The sequence below is a fragment of the Sitophilus oryzae genome, unplaced genomic scaffold (assembly GCF_002938485.1).
Source record: "Sitophilus oryzae breed Bouriz unplaced genomic scaffold, Soryzae_2.0 scaffold_499_pilon_pilon, whole genome shotgun sequence".
In the NCBI taxonomy this organism is placed as follows: Eukaryota; Metazoa; Arthropoda; class Insecta; order Coleoptera; family Curculionidae; genus Sitophilus; species Sitophilus oryzae.
In genome coordinates this window covers 1,541,666-1,560,589 of record NW_022147083.1, presented here as the reverse complement: position 1 = coordinate 1,560,589, position 18,924 = coordinate 1,541,666, and the positions used below count along the sequence as shown (strand labels likewise).

At 35.2% G+C, this 18,924-nt stretch overlaps 1 protein-coding gene across 1 annotated transcript in view; it reads left to right on the top strand.

The window, feature by feature from the left end:
* The window catches only part of LOC115886870, a 145,625-nt gene that overhangs the window by 40,814 nt on the left and 85,887 nt on the right, over nt 1-18,924 (top strand). The window contains exons 3-4 of the mRNA XM_030906195.1: nt 11,773-12,045; nt 15,896-16,176. Of these exons, the coding sequence (XP_030762055.1) occupies nt 11,773-12,045; nt 15,896-16,176 (554 nt within the window). The remainder of the gene's footprint in view (nt 1-11,772; nt 12,046-15,895; nt 16,177-18,924) is intronic.

Here is an 18,924-nt window from a genome sequence, read left to right as displayed (position 1 = left end):
TTCAGGAGAGGACGATCTGCCGCAGTTATTCTTGGCATGGCCTTGATTTGCTGGATACATAACTTCCTGATACTTTTTTTGTAAAGTTGTTCGCAAAAAGAAAACAGTTGGACTATATACTCGTAATTATACAATTTTCTTTTGTTTACTACACTTTCCGGATTTGTCAAAAAAGCGAAGAAACCACTCATGAATAGTTTAGGCCAGTGAATAAAGGGGGTGTAGAGTGCGTGAGCAGGGACCTAAGCGATTTCTCCAGAAACTCGTTCAGGGTGCTTAGAAAGTAAACATACTAAAAGTCCTGACGTCTAGGTGGTGAGCCGGACGGGTGGGGGGTAGTGGAGGAAGGCAAACGCAAGAAGAGTTCCATTTTTCATTTTTCCGCTTATATCTCCAAAACGGTGTATTGTACGAGCTTTTTTCTAATAAGAAATTAAAGCCTATGAAATTCTCTACAACTTTCATATATATACCTTTTTCGAATTCGCAATCCTTTACGATCTACACGCTCGAGAAAAGTGAAAATTAAGAAAAAAAAAATAATAACCTCAAATTTTTTCATCATACCGTTTAAACTATTCACCTCACAAAAAAAGTGTTCTTTAGAAAGTTGTAGAGAATTTAATTACCTTTAAGAATATATATACATATGCAACTATATCTTGAACCGGTCAACAGTTACATCAATTATAAACTTTTTCATAAAATTTTGTCTTTTTCAGAAGAAGTTGTGTTTGTTATTCCTGAGCCACAACTATCGCTTGTATGCAGTGATATGTGTTGCTACACGTCAAAGCGGAATGTTAAATGCAAAAAAACAAAAATATTATCAAAATTAGCAAAAATTATTTTAGATTCAAATTTTCATTTTCTTCGGGCGTGAGGGTCCTGGCAAGGGTTCTGCATCTAAATAATTTTCGTCCGCAATTATCGGTGCTTCTGGCTCATCGTCTTCATCTTCCTCTTCGCCATAAATAGGTACTCCGTTAAGGCAATTTCCTTGGCAGTGGAGGCACGCCGCAGAGCAGTTAAGCATTGCTTTACGACATCCACATTTTCCACTAGCACAATCCTTGGTACAGCGGCAAAATATCGTTTTCAGTAGGACCTCCGGTGCTGGTGGATCTTCCGTTATAATTGGCACCAGTGTATCACCTAGGCGTTTCCAACCCCATTCTTGAGGGGGCAACTCATTCCCGAGCCACTGCTGAACTTGGAGGTAGGTGCGCCGGGAATGCTGCTTAGCTGCGCCCTCAGTTGGTGGGAGGGAGCTGATATCAGGCTTAATATTTGCCACTGACCTCATGAATGACTGGAAGCGGTATTGGTTGAGGGAGGTCTGACTTGCTGGTGCCCCGTACCATTTGAGAAAGCACATCTTTCCAGCCTCTTCAACCTCGGCGTGAGTGGAAGAGGGGTTGTAAAAGGCAACTGCCGCTTTCTTAACGATTTCTGACTTTAAGTACAATTTTGAAAAGCCTACTTTGCTTTTTCTTAAAGTTGAGGATGTTGTGTCGCAGCCGGTAAATGAATGTAAGAACAGAATATGTTCAAATCCACTCTGCTGCATCTTTTGGGAGGACAGTACTATTGTTTTAGTTTTTCCGCGGCCGGGTTTTAACAGCAGGATGTCTTTGGTGGGAGGAGTGGATGCTATCAAAAGAACAGCGAGGTCTACATCTTCACCAACAACAGTCACAGAACTGTAAGTGGATTGTTCGATAGCAGTTTTTATGATAAGGACGTCAGCATCATCGGTGGCCTCCAGAGTATGTATCCCATACTCCTGAAGTTTTGTCTGTAGTAAGGAAATTAACTGACTTTTGTTAGTCGGATTGGACAAAAAATCTTCTTGTTTCATAGGTATCGATGTGTTCCATGTCAAATTTATGTCAGCCGACCTCTTCAGCCTATATCGTCGTTTCTGTTCTTGTAATTTCGTACTGTTGGTTGAGTTCGAGTACCCATCAAATACTACAGTGCGTCTGGTTCCAGGATAATGGTGATTGACGTAGGTGATATATCCATTACAAATGGTGGCAACGGAGGCATCTTTTTGCCAAATTACTCTATGCAGCAGGAATCCTCCGTCCACTACTATGTTCATATGAGACAGTTGAACAGCATTGTCGGTAGGCTCGAACATCGTGTAAAGGACAGATTTGACTGTCTTCCTCATCCCACTTTCGTTAAACAATGCCAAGGGAAATGGGGCCAACTCAAACTCCAAGAATTTCATTAAATCCTCATCTGATCGTTTGCTTATACACATCCGCTGAAATAGCAATGTTGGGTCAACTGCAACCTTTTCATCGTGAATTTTTATCGATGAGCTGACAGAAGAAAGAGGGAGTGCACGATCTTTGCGCGACAACTTGATACTTGAGAATGGCAAGCCCACGATTTTATTCATAGCCTCTTTTCCAATTCGAAGAGCATCGTAGCAATTAATTGTGGCATCTCCTACCACCCCACTTGCAATTGATATAATTTCACTGGTTTGTGGAAAAGGAGGGTATGAATCAAACCATTGACTGAGTTTGGCAATATCTGCTGTATCCCTACTCCGGCGGGCTTGTCCGAAGTCCTTGTGCTGTTCACTTGACGTGAAAAGAACTCCACAAAACTCTTCAAGGGAAGCACAAATCTCATGAGTTGCGTTCATACCAACTAACCACTTGCTGAGTACACTATGTGAAACACCTCTGCCTCCTGTTATGCCTCCTCGGCTTTTAAATGATCTCATCAATGTTGTTTCAATGGTCATATCCGACCACACGCCTGACCAAAAGCGATCAGAGCGCTTCATGGTAAAGTAGCCACTGGTGGTAAATTTGAGGTATTGTTCAGGTGTCAACGTGGATGATAAATTCTCCATATCCTGAACATATAACTGGCAGGACTTTGCGTAGGGGAAGTGTCCAGATGCATGAAAGTATGGTATCATCTTTTTTACACAGTTCAGGTGTGCATCCCAATCACCGGATCTTTCTGCATGTATGTACTCTTTGACGAGATAAACCATCTTAAAATACTGGATCCATAGCTGAGCTGTGGGTCCATTGGCTTTAAGCTGTTCCAACGTCTCACCATATTTCTCGGCCAACTTCTTGATGGTTTTATTTCCATTTAAGGCATTCAATGCCGGAGGCTCATCAAGGAAACCAGATAAAATTTCCGTGACAGCAGATTTTTCTTCTACTGTAAGTTGGAGTTGGTCAAGTATTTTGTTTGATAATGCCGTTGTTGCTAGAAAGTGTCCCCTCACTGCTCTTGCAAACGCGTGACCCTGAAGCATTTTGTCAACAGATAGAGGAGCGTAGACGATACATAAAAGTTCCTTTAAGCCGCTTCCAGCCATGAAATATCCTATGCTGCCCAAAAAGGACATCAGCAAGTGGAACCCACCGAGGCGCACTACACAGTTGGATATCTGAGAATCAAGAGGTTCTGCAGCGACTATTTCTCGCGCTTTCCAGTATAGTGGCTGGTCAAAGGTGACTATTAGTTTTTTGTGAGTTTGTTGGATCAACTTGCTGGCATAGTGCAAGGCCGTGTAGACCGTGTCGTAATTTGAGGGCGGCGCATTGATTAACGGTAGGGTTATCACTCTAGTCTTTTCGCTGAAATCCCCTGTTGTTATGGTAGTCATATACCCTTTCCATTCTGGCAGGGGGATGTCAAGTTGTTTTGCAATAAACCAGAGGGTGTCGAATGGTTGAGGGTAAACCATTTCTTCGGGTACGTCAATCCGTCTGACTACTATGCTTTCTAAACTAGCTCCCTTCTGAAAGGATTGCAGTGGAACAATGCCAAGTTCTCCAATATCATGTGACGACGGCATGTGATTTAGTCTTGGCATGTCTTCACCTTTTTCAAGCGAATTAGAAGGGGTAATACACCTGATTCCACCCATGGCATGAAGAGTGTTAAGACCATCAATAGTACAAACATTAAAGTCAACATTGTCAAATACAAACTGATTGAAAGCCCCCATCTTGAAACCTGGTTTAGCAGAGTAAATTGCAGAAATTTCCAACTTTTGAGCCTCGTGGTATGATGCGCAGAAGCCCAAACTGGCAAGGAGGTCAATCAAGTGCTTCGAAGCGTACTTTCTGTACAAGAGCAATGAGAGGCTGCACAATAGGGGCGATAAGAAGCTCCTTGGTCTGATAATCGCAATAATGGCATTTCCCAGGGCAGAACATTTTCTTTTAGTTTCTTCTACTCTCTTTGTCTTTCCCAATAGAAGTCCCTCAATAAAAAAGGTTAGAGATTGAGGCAGTGTACCTGGATCCTTTAGGAAGTCGTCGCTGGGTGGATATGTGTCTGTGTTGTATACTTGACTTTGAATGTCTTGACGTAAAATTTCTATAGCTTTAGCAACAATCCTCAACCTCTCCTCTTCTTCATTTTTGACCCTATTTTCGTACCATGCTTCACTAATAATTTTGTAACCATTATCTCTAAAACATACCACTGGCACATTGAATCTGTTGGTCCCTGGAGTGATCAGTATTCGGTCCCCATATTTCCTTTCCAACTCAGACTTGATAGTTCGCCACTGGGGTTTGTCCCCTGTTACAACACCCAGTATCTCATCTCGAGAGAACTGACAATCGGTGTTTTCCTCCATGTAGGCGAAAATCTCCTCCATTGCCTGTGTGACATGGCTGTATTTCGGCAACTCAGATTTCGGAGGAAGGGAACTGATAGGCTTCATAAATTTGTGGTAGCAGTCTTTGTGATATACTGCCTCGTCAGCAACAAGATCGTTAATGGAGGACAGGCGACCAAGAACTTCTTCACCCCAAGAATCCTTCCTCATAAAACAGGCCTCTCTGATACGATACTGAATAGTTAGAGTCTGAACTGAATGTACAATTCTCCTTTTGTCCAAAGGACTTTTCTTTTTTTCATTTGTACATTGTGCACACAATAAACAATTGTTCTTAAAGTTAAATTTGGGAACTGAAGACCTGAGCTGAGATGGCCCTGCTTCTTCCTTGGATGTGGATGACTCCCTAACATCTTTTTTAATTGTGTCAATTCGGGTGTAATTTTTACGACAACTGGTGTGAATCAAAAGGGTTGTCAAACCATAGAAGCCTCGGTGCTTGTCGTCCTTCCGTTCCTTGCTTGCTTTCATAAGGCCCAGTATTCCCTTTTCTCTCACCTCAGAGACGTCCTTACTTCCTTTAACGATGTCCTCAACACACACAGGACACTTGGTAGTATTCATTGTGGAGATAGCTGTAGCAAGAAAATGAATAGTAAAAAAAACCTGTTTTAAAAACAAGCTTCTAATAAAATGCTAAAAAAAAGAAAATAAATTTTAAATTAACCCTTTAAAGGCAGAATTTTCAAAACTTTTAAAAAATACATTTTGACTGAAAATTTACTTTGTTTACATGACAAATATTATAAATTGATCAGAAATTTATATTTTATGCTCTAGGAATTAAATTTAGCAAATGGTTTCACCATGGTACCACTAAGCAAATAAAACGAGTTTAACTATAACAGCGTTTTCACATGCGACGGACCGTCCGTCGTGTTTTTTTAAGATAGCCGTCGGACGAACTCCGTCGGACGGAGCATACGCGCCCATGTGAAATTGTTCTTATAAACTCATGGTACTTGCTCGAAGTTGCGCACGCTCCGTCGCGGAACTAAACACTAAAACATAATTTTATAAAAAAGTAAAAAAAAAGTATTTTTTATTCAAACGATGTTGACTGCTTAGTGGTTTCATTTGACACCGCTTGATTTTTACCAAAAACACAAACCCACTAATTTATTTTCGGATGATGTCAACTATAATATAATATATGCTACTAGAATATTTTATTTACTAAACATCACTTACCAGCCATTTATAACAATTTTTTCCACAAGAAACACAAACTTTTAAAATTCGAACTAAAAAAAACATAAAAACTATCGATTACCGTTCGAAAATACCTGCTAACTGTCAAATGTAGCGTCTGATTCAAGCGTATTGTATTTTTTTCCCGATAGATCGCGACACTAAGCTATTATTCCCTTGGTATTGCAGAAATACCACAACGCAGATTTGTATTTCTCTAAAATGAAATTTACTTGTTCTAATGTAACAAAATTTTTGTTTTTTGCATTTAACATCCCGCTTTGACGTGTAGCAACACATATCACTGCATATAAGCGATAGTTGTGGCTCAGGAATTACAAAAACAGCTTCTTCTGAAAAAGACAAAATTTTATGAAAAAGTTTATAATTGATGTAACTGTTGACCGGTTCAAGATATAGTTGCATATGTATATATATTCTTAAAGGTAATTAAATTCTCTACAACTTTCTAAAGAAGACTTTTTTTGTGAGGTGAATAGTTTAAACGGTATGATGAAAAATGTGAGGTTATTATTTTTTTTCTTAATTTTCACTTTTCTCGAGCGTGTAGATCGTAAAGGATTGCGAATTCGAAAAGGTATATTTATGAAAGTTGTAGAGAATTTCATAGGCTTTAATTTCTTATTAGAAAAAAGCTCGTACAATACACCGTTTTGGAGATATAAGCGGAAAAATGAAAAATGGAACCCTTCTTGCGTTTGCCTCCCTCTCCCACCCCCCACTCCTCCGGCTCACCACCTAGACGTCAGGACTTTTAGTATATTTACTTTCTAAGCACCCTGAACGAGTTTCTGGAGAAATCGCTTAGGCCCCTGCTCACGCACTCTACACCCCCATACGGGCCATTCGTTGATTAGCCTAGTTGTTTTTTTTCGAATGTAGATTTAATGTTGTCTATTTTATACATCAACTTTCATATCGTACTATTAAACTGTCAAGGATGGGGACAAAAATAATCGTTTTGTATATTATACAGGGTGGTCCGAACTGGATTTCGGAAACTTCGGCAGCATATTCTGCAGATAAAAATAAGTAAAAAACTTCGTATAAATGTTTGTCCTAAAATGCGTAGTTTCGGAGATAGAGGGTGTAAACGCTTCATATTTATTTCGATTTTTTCCAAATAATTTCGGTAGTAACGTTAATATTTGGATGAAAATTGATGTCTGGGAGTTTTTTGACATAAGAAATTTGATTTTGATGTCAATATGACTTCTATTTGTAGGGGGCGCAACCTTGTGTGTTTTAATTATTTTGTAATAACTTTTCGTCCGTACCTGTATGCACCTACTGAGTGAAAAAATATACATTTCCGTGATTTTTTACGTAAAAAATGTCTCTTAGTAAAAATCTCTACGAACAACCGTCCTCGAGATATTTAGAATAGAAATAGTCAATACCTGTCATTATTGACAAAACATTAAATATGTTGAGTAGATAGTTATTTGACTGAAATTATTAATTTAGGAACTTATTATTTTTTTAAATTAATTATAAATTTGTCTTAGAAAAAATGATGAAAAAACAGTTTCTGTTGAACTTTTAGTACAATAACATTTCAATTTTCTGATTTCAGTCTAACAACTATTTAGTCAACATATTTAATTTATGTCAATGATGAGAGGTATTGATAATTTCGATTCCAAATATCTCAAGAACCATTACTCGTAGCGATTTTTACCAAGAGACCTTTTTTACGTAAAAACGTCGTGAATTGATTTTTTTACTCAGTAGTTTTATACAGGTACGGTAGTTAAAATATGTAGGTGGCGCCCTCTACATGTAGGAGTCATATTGACATCAAAATCAAATTTCTCATGGCAAAAAACTCTCCCAGACACCAATTTTCATCTAAATATTGACGTTACTTCAGAAATTATTTGATTACCCCGTTATTTCCAAAACTAAGCAATTTAGGACATTATTTATACGAACTTTTTTATTTGTTTTTATGGTGGGTCCGAATACAGTTTGGACGACCCTGTATATTTAACGCATTGATGAGTTAAATGGATAGCACGTAGATAATTTTCCATGAAATAAACAATAAAGAAAATCCTTCAAATTTCTTAGGGATTACAGTAGAAATAATATCATATTAGCCAACAAGCTTCATAAAATTTCAAGTTCTCAAATAAACTTATTATGGCAATCTCACTTAATAAAAAGTAATAAAAGGGAGATAAAACGCGAGCTCTGTTGAATACAGAAATCGTTTTAAAATAATCATCTTTGGCTTTTTAAAGGAAACGGAATTTTTGCAAAGCCGTATTTCATTAAATGGGCAGAGCTTTATTCCGCAAGTATTGAATAAAACTGGAATCCTGGATTAGAGCCAAATAGAATAGGTCAACTTTTAAATAGGTTTAGAGTTCGATTTTTCCCAGTCCTTGAATTGTGTGAAAAGATCGAGCTACAAGTTTTCTACGACATAGAACAAGCACAAAAGGTCGAAATTTTCTTCGTAAGGTTAATAATAATAAATTCTGAATGAATATTTGAATTCGAATAAAAGAGAGAATGTAATCCTGTGATTATTTTATTATGCATTATATATACTTATATTTGGACTTGAAATCGACATTGATTAATTTACAGTCCAATAATTGGTTCAGAAAATGTGTTCGAACGGGAAATAAAAATATAAAAATGTGAAACAGTCTAAAAATGGATTTAATATCTGGCAGCGTGTTCTATACTCTACATAAAAGGTTCAAAGACGAACTTTGCCTAATTCTATTTAATATTTGTAAGGATTTGGGATTCAGAGCGCCGACTGGTGGGAATTTATAAGTTATATGTACAGGGTGATGCCTCTCATACGCCGCGGAAGCTCCAAGGAGAACGGCAGTTTATATCGAAATGTAATTTTGACAATATGTAGGTTAACTAAGAGCATTTTATAAAAATATATAGAATTATACAGGGTGTCCCCCAAAAAAGTTACACATCAAAATTGTGGTTTTTCTAATGGAACACCCTGTATATTAATTGATTTCCGGATTCTATGAAAAAAATAAAAATGAGTTTTATTATTTCACATTTTGTGAAAATGATGAGTAAATTTTAAATTTCAATAACAGCTACCTAAATTTTAGTTGACCTTGTATAGCCTGATATTTAATTACAGTAACCATTGTATTTTAAACCAAATTGAAATTTGATCCAAAAAGTTATACAGGGTGAGACAAAATTAATATGGCACATTAGTCACTTTTAAAAGCAAGTTACTCCTTTATTTTAAATGGTATTATTCCGGTGTTCAATGGGGAAGTTATATATCTTCAAAATATTATTAAGTTTTGCTGATTATGATTTTACGTCAGTAGATCTTTATTATTTGCAAAAATCTCGGGTGGCTGTGTGATATACCTTTTGGATGGCGTGATATACCTTTGTGATGGATTTGTGGATGTAACAAAAAATACATTCTATTGGTTTTTCTGATTACGATTTTGTAGCGATAAAGCTTTGAAAAATATTTTTATTCTAATGATACGATTAAAAAATTAAATAGTTAAAAACAAAACAAATCGGCCTAATTTATGATAAACGGGGAAATATTTAATTCATTTATTTTTTGTAAAATGTTTAACGCTTAAATTTTTTTACCAGAAATCTCAATCGTAAGCGTATATTTTGTATTATTTGGAGTCACAATTGGAGTTAATTTTGCGATAGCGGATATTTGCTATAACAACTATATTTTGTAAATACTAAACACTGATATTTGTTTTAAAATTAATAAACAAAAATTCGAACAACATTAGTCCATTAATGAATCATTATTCAAATGAAATTTAGTTACTCACAGGCCCAAACTTAATTAGATGATTTATTTCAATTTTTTAATCATATCATTGTATATTTAGTTTTAGAGACGAAGCGGTATCGGTGCTGAACTTTCTAATTGAATCAGTCCATCGATTTTGTGGCTAATTGAAATGGAAAGCTTAAAGTCACTTCTAATGGATGGGAGTTGTTTCCAAACTATTTTAGGGAACATAAAACTTATTTTGTTTAAATATTATAAAACGATTAAGTTCCATGTAAACATATTGCATATTAATTGTAGTTGTTTGCTTTATGTTAGATATTACCGTAGCTTTAGTGAACTTTAATTAATTATTTTATACTTTATTACTCTCACAATAGTAACAGTTTATGTAAAGGACCGTCATTATTATGGTGTGATATGTATTATTATGGTGTGGTTTATATGAGATATATGTTGCTGTTAAAATTTTACTGAAGCTAACTGGATAGTTTATGATTCAATACAATTATTTTAATGAAAAATAATTAATTTAAGAAAATTATTTTCGCCTTTCCCGAATCATTTATTATCTGAAAATGTTTAGGGTGTATTTAATTCGTGATAGTAAGAAAAAAATTGTATTTGCACTATGTGCCCATATTTCAAGTGAAACTTCTTACTAACAGCTATTGAATTGAAGGATTTGAAGAACATGTTTGAAAAAGTGTGGTTTGAAATGTTTTAAAAGTAATAAATTAAAAATTGACAAATAAATTGATTTACTTTAATAAAATAATAAAATTTGTATTAAAATAACTTCCTTGTCTGTCCGTCTGGGCACTCCATTCTGGTACCTCTATCCACGTGTCGAGTTCCAATCGGCCCATAATTAAGAAAAATGATTTCGTCCATTTAGAGACATCGCTTCGTAACGTCGAGGGCGTCTTCCTGTAGCTCGTCTCCAATTATGCCGAAATCGACCCACATTTTTCTTCAATATCAAATCCTTAATTCCATCCTGATGAAGATATAAACGAAACGTTGTATCCAACTTTGCCGGGTGGGACCGTCATGCATCGTCGTTGATATTTCGATCATCGACCCCCCAAATTTGGTCGCAATCGGATGACATCAACATTTGACGTTAAAACTACCTGGCACAGTGACACGTATCGTACACGGTTAAGTTGGCCTTGGTGCAATCAATCGACATACCAGATTTCATTTAAATCGAACGATTTTTTCACAGTGCACGAAATGCCTAAAAATATCATGAAAAAATGGAGCTCGAGATTACATCCCGAATTTCAGCCCTCTAGTTCACATAGGGTCCGAGTTGCGAGCTCCAAAGACCCATCTCAACTTCCTCATTGGCTTACCACTATACCATATATTTACCATCGTTACTTCTTTTCGTCTCGCATGTCACCTCTCTAGCTCGTGTGTCGCGGCCTTGAAATTTTACTCCTAGCGCTTGTCTTTTCCACTGGATTAATTCACCTGCCTTAGATATATCAGTATATATCACATCAACTCGGCAATTATTATCCAATTGAAAGAAACTCGGAAAGCGTCACCAAGTTAGTACAGTTAGTAACTGTCGATTTATTTGCCACAAATCCATGCTGATAAGGATATATAGATAAATAATATAATATAGATAATAAATTGGACAACAATGCAACCGGTCTATAATTCGGTATATAAGACATATCTCTATTTTTAAAAATAGGACAGACTCTAGCAGTTTTCCATATCGTAGGAAAAGTTCCCAAACTGAAGGAAATATTAAAAATTGTCTTAAGCGGAGTTGTAAACACGTCACATTATCGTAACCAGATGTTAGTGTAGGCTTAAGCTTTTTAATCGCCATTTCAATATATTTGCTATCAAGAAAGAACATACGAAATAAAACAAATATTTTTATCTTTGCAAAATACAAATGGACCTAGGATAATGTATACTGTTGGTAATACAAAAGAGGCAGGAACACCAGAGGAATTACCTCTGGTGTTCCTGTCAGGGAGTTGAGTTAATATTAACATTAATTTAGTATTTGTTCCCATAAATATAACAGGGTTAATTTTTGTTATCTCTTAATGATATATCCTTTCTTTAATTGCAGGTGCTAAAATACCCGGCATCGATATAAGAATGCCTCCATCGCACATTGCTCTTAGCGGGGACCTAAACGTAGAAATAGTTTCGTCGTCTTTCTTACCGTTGGTGGTGCAACTGTCACGTCTAGAGGGTAACGTTGCACAACCCCTAACGACATTTCCGGTCTATCCGGAAGCAAGTGCTTTAAAGCGAAACCTTACTGTAGCTAAAATTAATTGTGGATATTTTTCTAGAGGTGGACAGTATTATGTACAGATTAAAAAACAGCCCATAGTTGGTAAGTTGAAATTTTGTGAGTTCTTTTAAATTTAACTTGATTTCAGTTTTAAAAATAAAGTATTTTTAGATAACAAATATCAATATTTGTGGAGTTCATATTTTTAAATGCGGGAGTCAAATTGTGACCAACTTTTTTGTATATTTGATACTTTCCTATTTTTGCAAATATAGAGATTTTTTTTAATTGATAATAAGAAGAATAAATATTGCCTTGTAGATAAATGTTTTCTTGTTGGTTCAATAATAGCAATTTGGAAAAACTTATTGTATACTAAAGTACCATATGACCGAGAAAAAAAACGGCGTCAAAGACGGATGGGAAAAGTCAATCGATGATAATTTTGACGAGGTCAGTTTCTACAACCTCGTTTAGTAAAAATTGACATAAAACTTGTCAAAAATTAATACTACTTATAGAAAGATTAAAAAAGGATAGAACGGTTTGGAAAAAATGTCTATACCTCTGTGGCGGATTCATCTTTCCAAAAAAATCCTATGGGTAATTCGCCACTGAAAGAAAATCTACAAAATAAAATAGTTATTTTTTGTAAACACTGCTGCGTTAATCTAACGGAGACTAATTGTAAGCAGTGGTTTACTAATAAACAAATTTGTCTAAAGGACAAAAAATGCTTGACGTTTCGGAAAGTATCTCTTTCCGCCGTTGGAAGCAAAAAAACACAAAACACAAAGAAAAAAAACTACTTAAAATATCTAAATGCAACTGTTTTTTTTTAAACAGATAAGTCTACAAAAAAAACGTTGACGTTCTGTAAAATAACATTATATCCAAGTTAAACTTCAAAATTAACAATTACTACCTGATAACAATTACTTAATAAGGTAAAACCAAAAATCTTTTAGATTTTACGTATGTTAAATACTTTCATTGCAGAAATCAATTTCCAAAAAAATATTTTTCTCGAATTTTAAACTACACAATTTAAAAATGATTTTTACACAATATATTTTTAGAAAGCTACCCAAGCAGCAAAATTACGTTGTTCAACGTAATCACAACGTCGCCAGGAGCAACCCAACATTGCCGGACAACGTCGAAGCGACGTCTAAGCGACCCATATTTGCACCAAAATGGTGGATGTTTTTAGGGTCGCTACAACGTTGTTTGAGGCGACGTAGTACGTCGTGTGCTAAAAGTTGTTTTTCATGCCGATTTGCGATATTTTGGGGTTAGAGTTAAAAATATTCGTCGTCAAATATTACTATATTCAACCATGGGGAAATCAAATTGAATGATGTATGAGCTAGAAATGGAATATATTATGCTCAATTAAGAAATAACTAGGTGAATTTAACTTCGACAAATCTGCAAAGTTTTGAGATGTCGGTAATTGAAATTCATCAACAAAGATTAGTTTACTGTTGAAAGTGACCATAATACTTCCAAATTTTGCCAAACCCCTTTTTTATTTCCTAGTTTTAATTTTAAAATTATAGTTTACTTGGTTAACCTAACTTTTTTTTGTTTAAGTTTGAGACAAATATACGAAATCTATCAGAAAAATTAGCTTACAACCCTAACAGATACAGTTTTTTAACGAAATTCGCAGTATTTTGTGGTTTCTGATATTTTATTCGATTCGTCCACAACGCACGAAAACATAAATCGTATTAAAATGGCGGAGTTTCCTAAAGCAACCTTTAAAATACCAATATAGTGCATAAGCTGCGGTAAACGACCTTTGGGTCACCTATGCCAACCTTTGGTTCAGAAATTGACACTTGCTTTGACGAAATAGGACCTCTGAACCCTACCGACATCTAGGAGGTAAATAACAAAATTCCTTCTTACAGTGCTCTTTTTTACCAAGGAAAAATAAAATAAAGAAGAAAGCTGGGTCATCCTTTATAATATCATCATCCCGTTAATAAGATCGCTGACATTAGATCTGTATTTCTAATTATTTATTGTTAAACAAGCCGTACAGGAAGTATTGTTGATCTTACCACTCCACGTGCATCAATCGGCAGCCCTTTTATACCACAAGATGATAATCCTTTTAAAAGCTAGTTTACAGCTGAATGGGATATATTATTTTGTACACTCCACTGACTTAATTTTTTTTTATTTTTTGGTCGAAAGGACGGCAGGATGAATTTCAGTTGACTGCTCTTCTGGAGGATCATTATTCTCATAGTATTCCTCTGTGGTATGGGCTTCAGGTGTACTGTTATTTATTTCTATAGTATCCATTGATGATAACTACCACCAGTAGCACATTGCGAGGATGTGGATGACGAACCTAAACTCGTTATTTTCACTTCATTTTACGGACACTAACTTGCTCGCTGACTTTCTTCTAAATACTGTTTCCTTTTTCTATAAAAAGTTGTAGAGTATTTATATACTTTTTTCCTATACATCTTCTTTTCGCTTTACACAGTAAGTACCAGAGAAAAAATACCTAACCAATTGCTCTGTGACACTACAGTACAGAATTTTTTGAGGTTAGGTGTAGATAGTTCCGCTTCCATAACAAAAATCGATATCGTCGCGTTCGTGGACGTGCTCGTCGCTGTAATCCAACGTAGTAATTGGTTATAATTTTGAAGTTGCTTTGGGTCGTTTAATGAAACGTTGTATTACGTTGTAGTTAGTATGTACTTACACTCGTAATTTAAAAGTACGTTGCACAACGTTGTACTACGTTTGTTATTCTGTAGTACAATAAACATGCCTTCTGGCGACGTAATGACAACGGTATAAAACCCCACTTCTAACAACGTTGTGCCCGACAACGTTTACGAACGTTGTTAAGGGTCAAAATATACAACTGTTTAAGTGCAAGGTCGTAGCGACGTTTTGGCTACGTAATTTGAGGTTTGGGTATGCATAGGGCAGGGAAAAGTACCAATTTCAACGTTGCGCGTAGTCAAAACTAGTCGGAAGTCGGAATTTTGTTACTTGGGTGTAAGAGTGTTTTTGTAGAAGGGTATATTGACGCTGACAGGCATGAATGTTTGCGATGCCTATATGTTTGTGATCAGTAATAGAGATATCTTTGTAGGCTCTGTTAGTGATCACGAGTATGATACCAGAAATAAATATATAATCTTATACCTAGGAAATGCAATTTTACCATTATACAGAGGAATCCTGAGTATTCGATTATAAAAATATTTAATGGTTTCCCCGAAAAGTTGCAGTCATGTCTCAAGGAAAGATTATAACTATACTAAATGATTATTTAACCAAAAAGGCATACTAATTAACCAATTCGACCGATTTAGTAAATGTAGGGTGGACTTTTGAGTTAGTTGTTGCTACTCATGTAGTGCGGTTAGAAAGACTATTTATTTTGCACTGTACAATAATTTTCGAAGCATATATTTTATATTTTTTGTTGTCAAGTATTATTCTCGTTTGTCTTCCTTATTTAAGTGTATTTATTTGTATTTTATATAAGTCGCAAGTTTTGCTTTTTGCCATTTTCACAATGTTGCATGCCTGCGGGCTCTTCTAACTTTTGTTTAATCGGAACAAATAAATTAATATCTATCTATCTATGTATCTATAAACATAAATTAAAAACTTGTTAAGGTCAACTGATACTAAAAGCTGTTAAAAAATAAGGAAAAGTAATGACTTCTAGGGCCAAGTAAATGACTTTTAGGCCTTGACCTCGCCAAAATTTTTATCGATTTTTATTCACCAAATTAAATCAAACCAAACCAAACCAAAATTGTCATTCCTCAACTGTCCTCGACCTCGTTTTTTTCGACCTTATGGTATAATTGTCGGTATAAGTTCTATACAACTTGTTTATTACCTCCGATAATACATTCATGTTTTATACCAGCCGTAACACCATAATTATACATTTCAGGGGTAAATTCGACCGATTTAACTGACTCGCAAATCATAACCAGAAGTCTGGATGTGCGATGGCCAATGCCACAACTAGTCGTCACCCCGGAAAACATAAAGACCTATCCGGAAAGTCCTGTCACTGCTATACTAACATTTCCGGAGGTGGTCTGCCCTCCGGTAAAGGGTGCCGCTCCCTCCGCCATTCCGGAGTTTTGGCTCGAGCTCCACTACTGCGCTCATTCCTTTCTCAATTGCGAAGAAAATGGTGAAGAACTCCAAAATAAGTCTAGTCACCAGGTAACAGGCAATTTATAAATAATTTTTTAGTTCGATTATATATTTTATGTCCATTTTTTGTTTAACTCACGGCAAAATGATATGTTTAGCTTGACAAAAATCCAGATTAATTTCTTTTCGTATGTTTATCCACACATTATTTCTCTCATTGTTTTTGTAGGGCTAATTTTAAATATTATAATTTTTTCCATTCAACTATAGTGCAAACGTTACCGAAAATTGATGCAGTTTGCACCTTTCGGGAGCGCAAAAGAGTCATTTACACCCAACACAGCCATTTTATTTTTTTTTCTACTGTCAATAATATATGAAAAAAAATTTGTAATAGAATGTAGAATGTTTAGGAGGGGAGTTAATCACCGCGAACTTACAGATCTATTGTGTGTTTTTCCCTTATGTGTCCCTTTCTTGAGTTATAACGAGTTATAACTCATCATACAGTCTCAAGGCTTTAACAAAAGCCAGTATCTGAGACGGCTCCACAGAGGCCAGCTCTCCATCCTCGACATCAGCCGTACCAAAGTTCATGGCACGAATGGTCGTCGTCTCGGCGCACTCAGTGATAAGGTGTTCTGGTGTTTTCCCATTTTCCCCACAGAATCTGCATTTGCCATTGTTTCTCAGCTTCAGCCTACTGAGGTGTTCGTTGAGGAGACAGTGTCCTGTTAGAAACCCCGTGACAATCCGAAGATTGTTTTTACTTAAGTCAAGGAAAACCTTTGATTTTTCTCGGTCGTCAGTTCTGAGGAACTTTTCCGAGTGTCTTAGACCGTTGCGTTGGAGGATACCCATTCCAAGTTACGGATTGAGTCTTCCAGATTCTTCAGTTCCGCTTTCAGTTGGTTCCAGTTTGGAAAACAGAACGGTTCTGGTCCAGTTAGTGGAGTGTTCGCTCCTTTCCTATAGCTAGATCATTTGCTTTTTCATCTTGCAAATGCCATTTTAAAGCCTTTTATCCCTTGGTAAGCAGGCACCCAGAGTAGGAGGACTTTATTTTCGTTTCCTAATTAAGCTTGTAATAAACTGAGTAATTCATAATTTAGGATATCTGTCTTCTTAAAACTAAAAAAATCCTTTCTTGATATTATAGTACTGATATAGAAATCAGTGCGACTCCCCGCAAATAAAGGGGCTGTTTGAAGAAAAGGACAGATTTGGGAAATCTATTTTTTTAGACCTGTATCAACATACATTAGAGATTTTAATTTTAATAAATTAAAAGCGGAACTCCGTAGGACTCATTACTATTAACTCATTATCAAAAAAAACATTATAAAAGAAATAAACCCAAAATAGTGTGTTAAAAATATATTTTATCTACATTCAAAACAGTTCAGATTTATTATATTGATATTATTTAATTATTGTACTACATGTTTGTAGCTATATTGTCCATAATGATAACTAATTTTCAAATGACTGTGTGTGCTGGGTGTAAATGACACACTTTTGCGCTCCGCGTTTGTGCAAAGCTACGCTCTCTCCAGAAAGTGCGAACTCCATCAACTTTCGGTAGCGCTTGGGCCGTTATAGTTGGTCGAAAAAAATAATAACCTTTAAAATTAGGTCCACAGATTTTATAATTAATTTAATTTGTAATTTCGATTTTTGTCAAGTTAAACATAGCATTTTGCTATGTGTGCGGTGATAGAAATTTTTTGAAATATTGAGTTTAAAAAAAAAACACCTGCTCCATCGATGTAATATATTTTCAGCGTTACAATGTTGCCGTGCCATTTGAAAAGTTGTAGCATCTTTCTTATTTTAAATGAAATGATTATTATTAATTAAATGAAAAAGTAAATAAAAACACCCGGTATACTATTACATTTTTGGAAACTACTTTCATATCTCATAATTTTCATATTATATTAATATAACTTAACATTTTTTGAGATAATAAATAGAACATGTGTAAAATTGACAAAAATATGAATAAGTATTGGTAAAATCATGATTGAACATTTCATGAATTAAACATTTTAAAAGTTGAAATTTGGATTACAAATTAACGAAAGTCGGTATATTCGATCCAGTGCCTTCTATTAAAAGATCAGCCTACGGGCGAGATTTATGACGTCACGCTAGTTAGATATAACGGATTAATAAATATGTTGTAGAATACATGGAAAACATAATTATTCCTCAGATTTTTGGTTTGTATTTTAAAAATGATATAGTTTAAATGAAATATTCATAATATACAGTTAATAACTACAACATATATACCTATTTATAGTAATAAATACTTTGGCAAATAAACTATGAACCATACAAATGCAGCAAATGTTTTACAATGTACAAATAATGTATAGGTACATAAGATAATGGGTAAAATATAAATATATTTTAAATTTTGGGGTTTGAAAATCGATCTAATTTAACAAAAAACATTTAATATCTACTAATAGTGATGTATTATTATTTGCATTCACAAAATTTATATGTATATTTTGCAAGTATCAATGTTCGAAAAATTATATTTACAAATAATACAATATTATCTAAAAAAAGGCGTCAGCGATGGCTATGAAATGAAGATCGCTGGCATTTTATATGTTAAATTGTTCTAAAATTTTTGATTTTCTTGGGATTTTTAGGTTCGGGAAAAACGCTGATTAAGTTTTCATTTGGGTTTTCATTATTTTTATTTGGTTAAAAAAAAACGTTTCGGCTAACTATAGCCTTCACAGTGTTGTGTCATATGAGAAAACTGGTGTCGAATATAATCCAAAAAATTACATATAC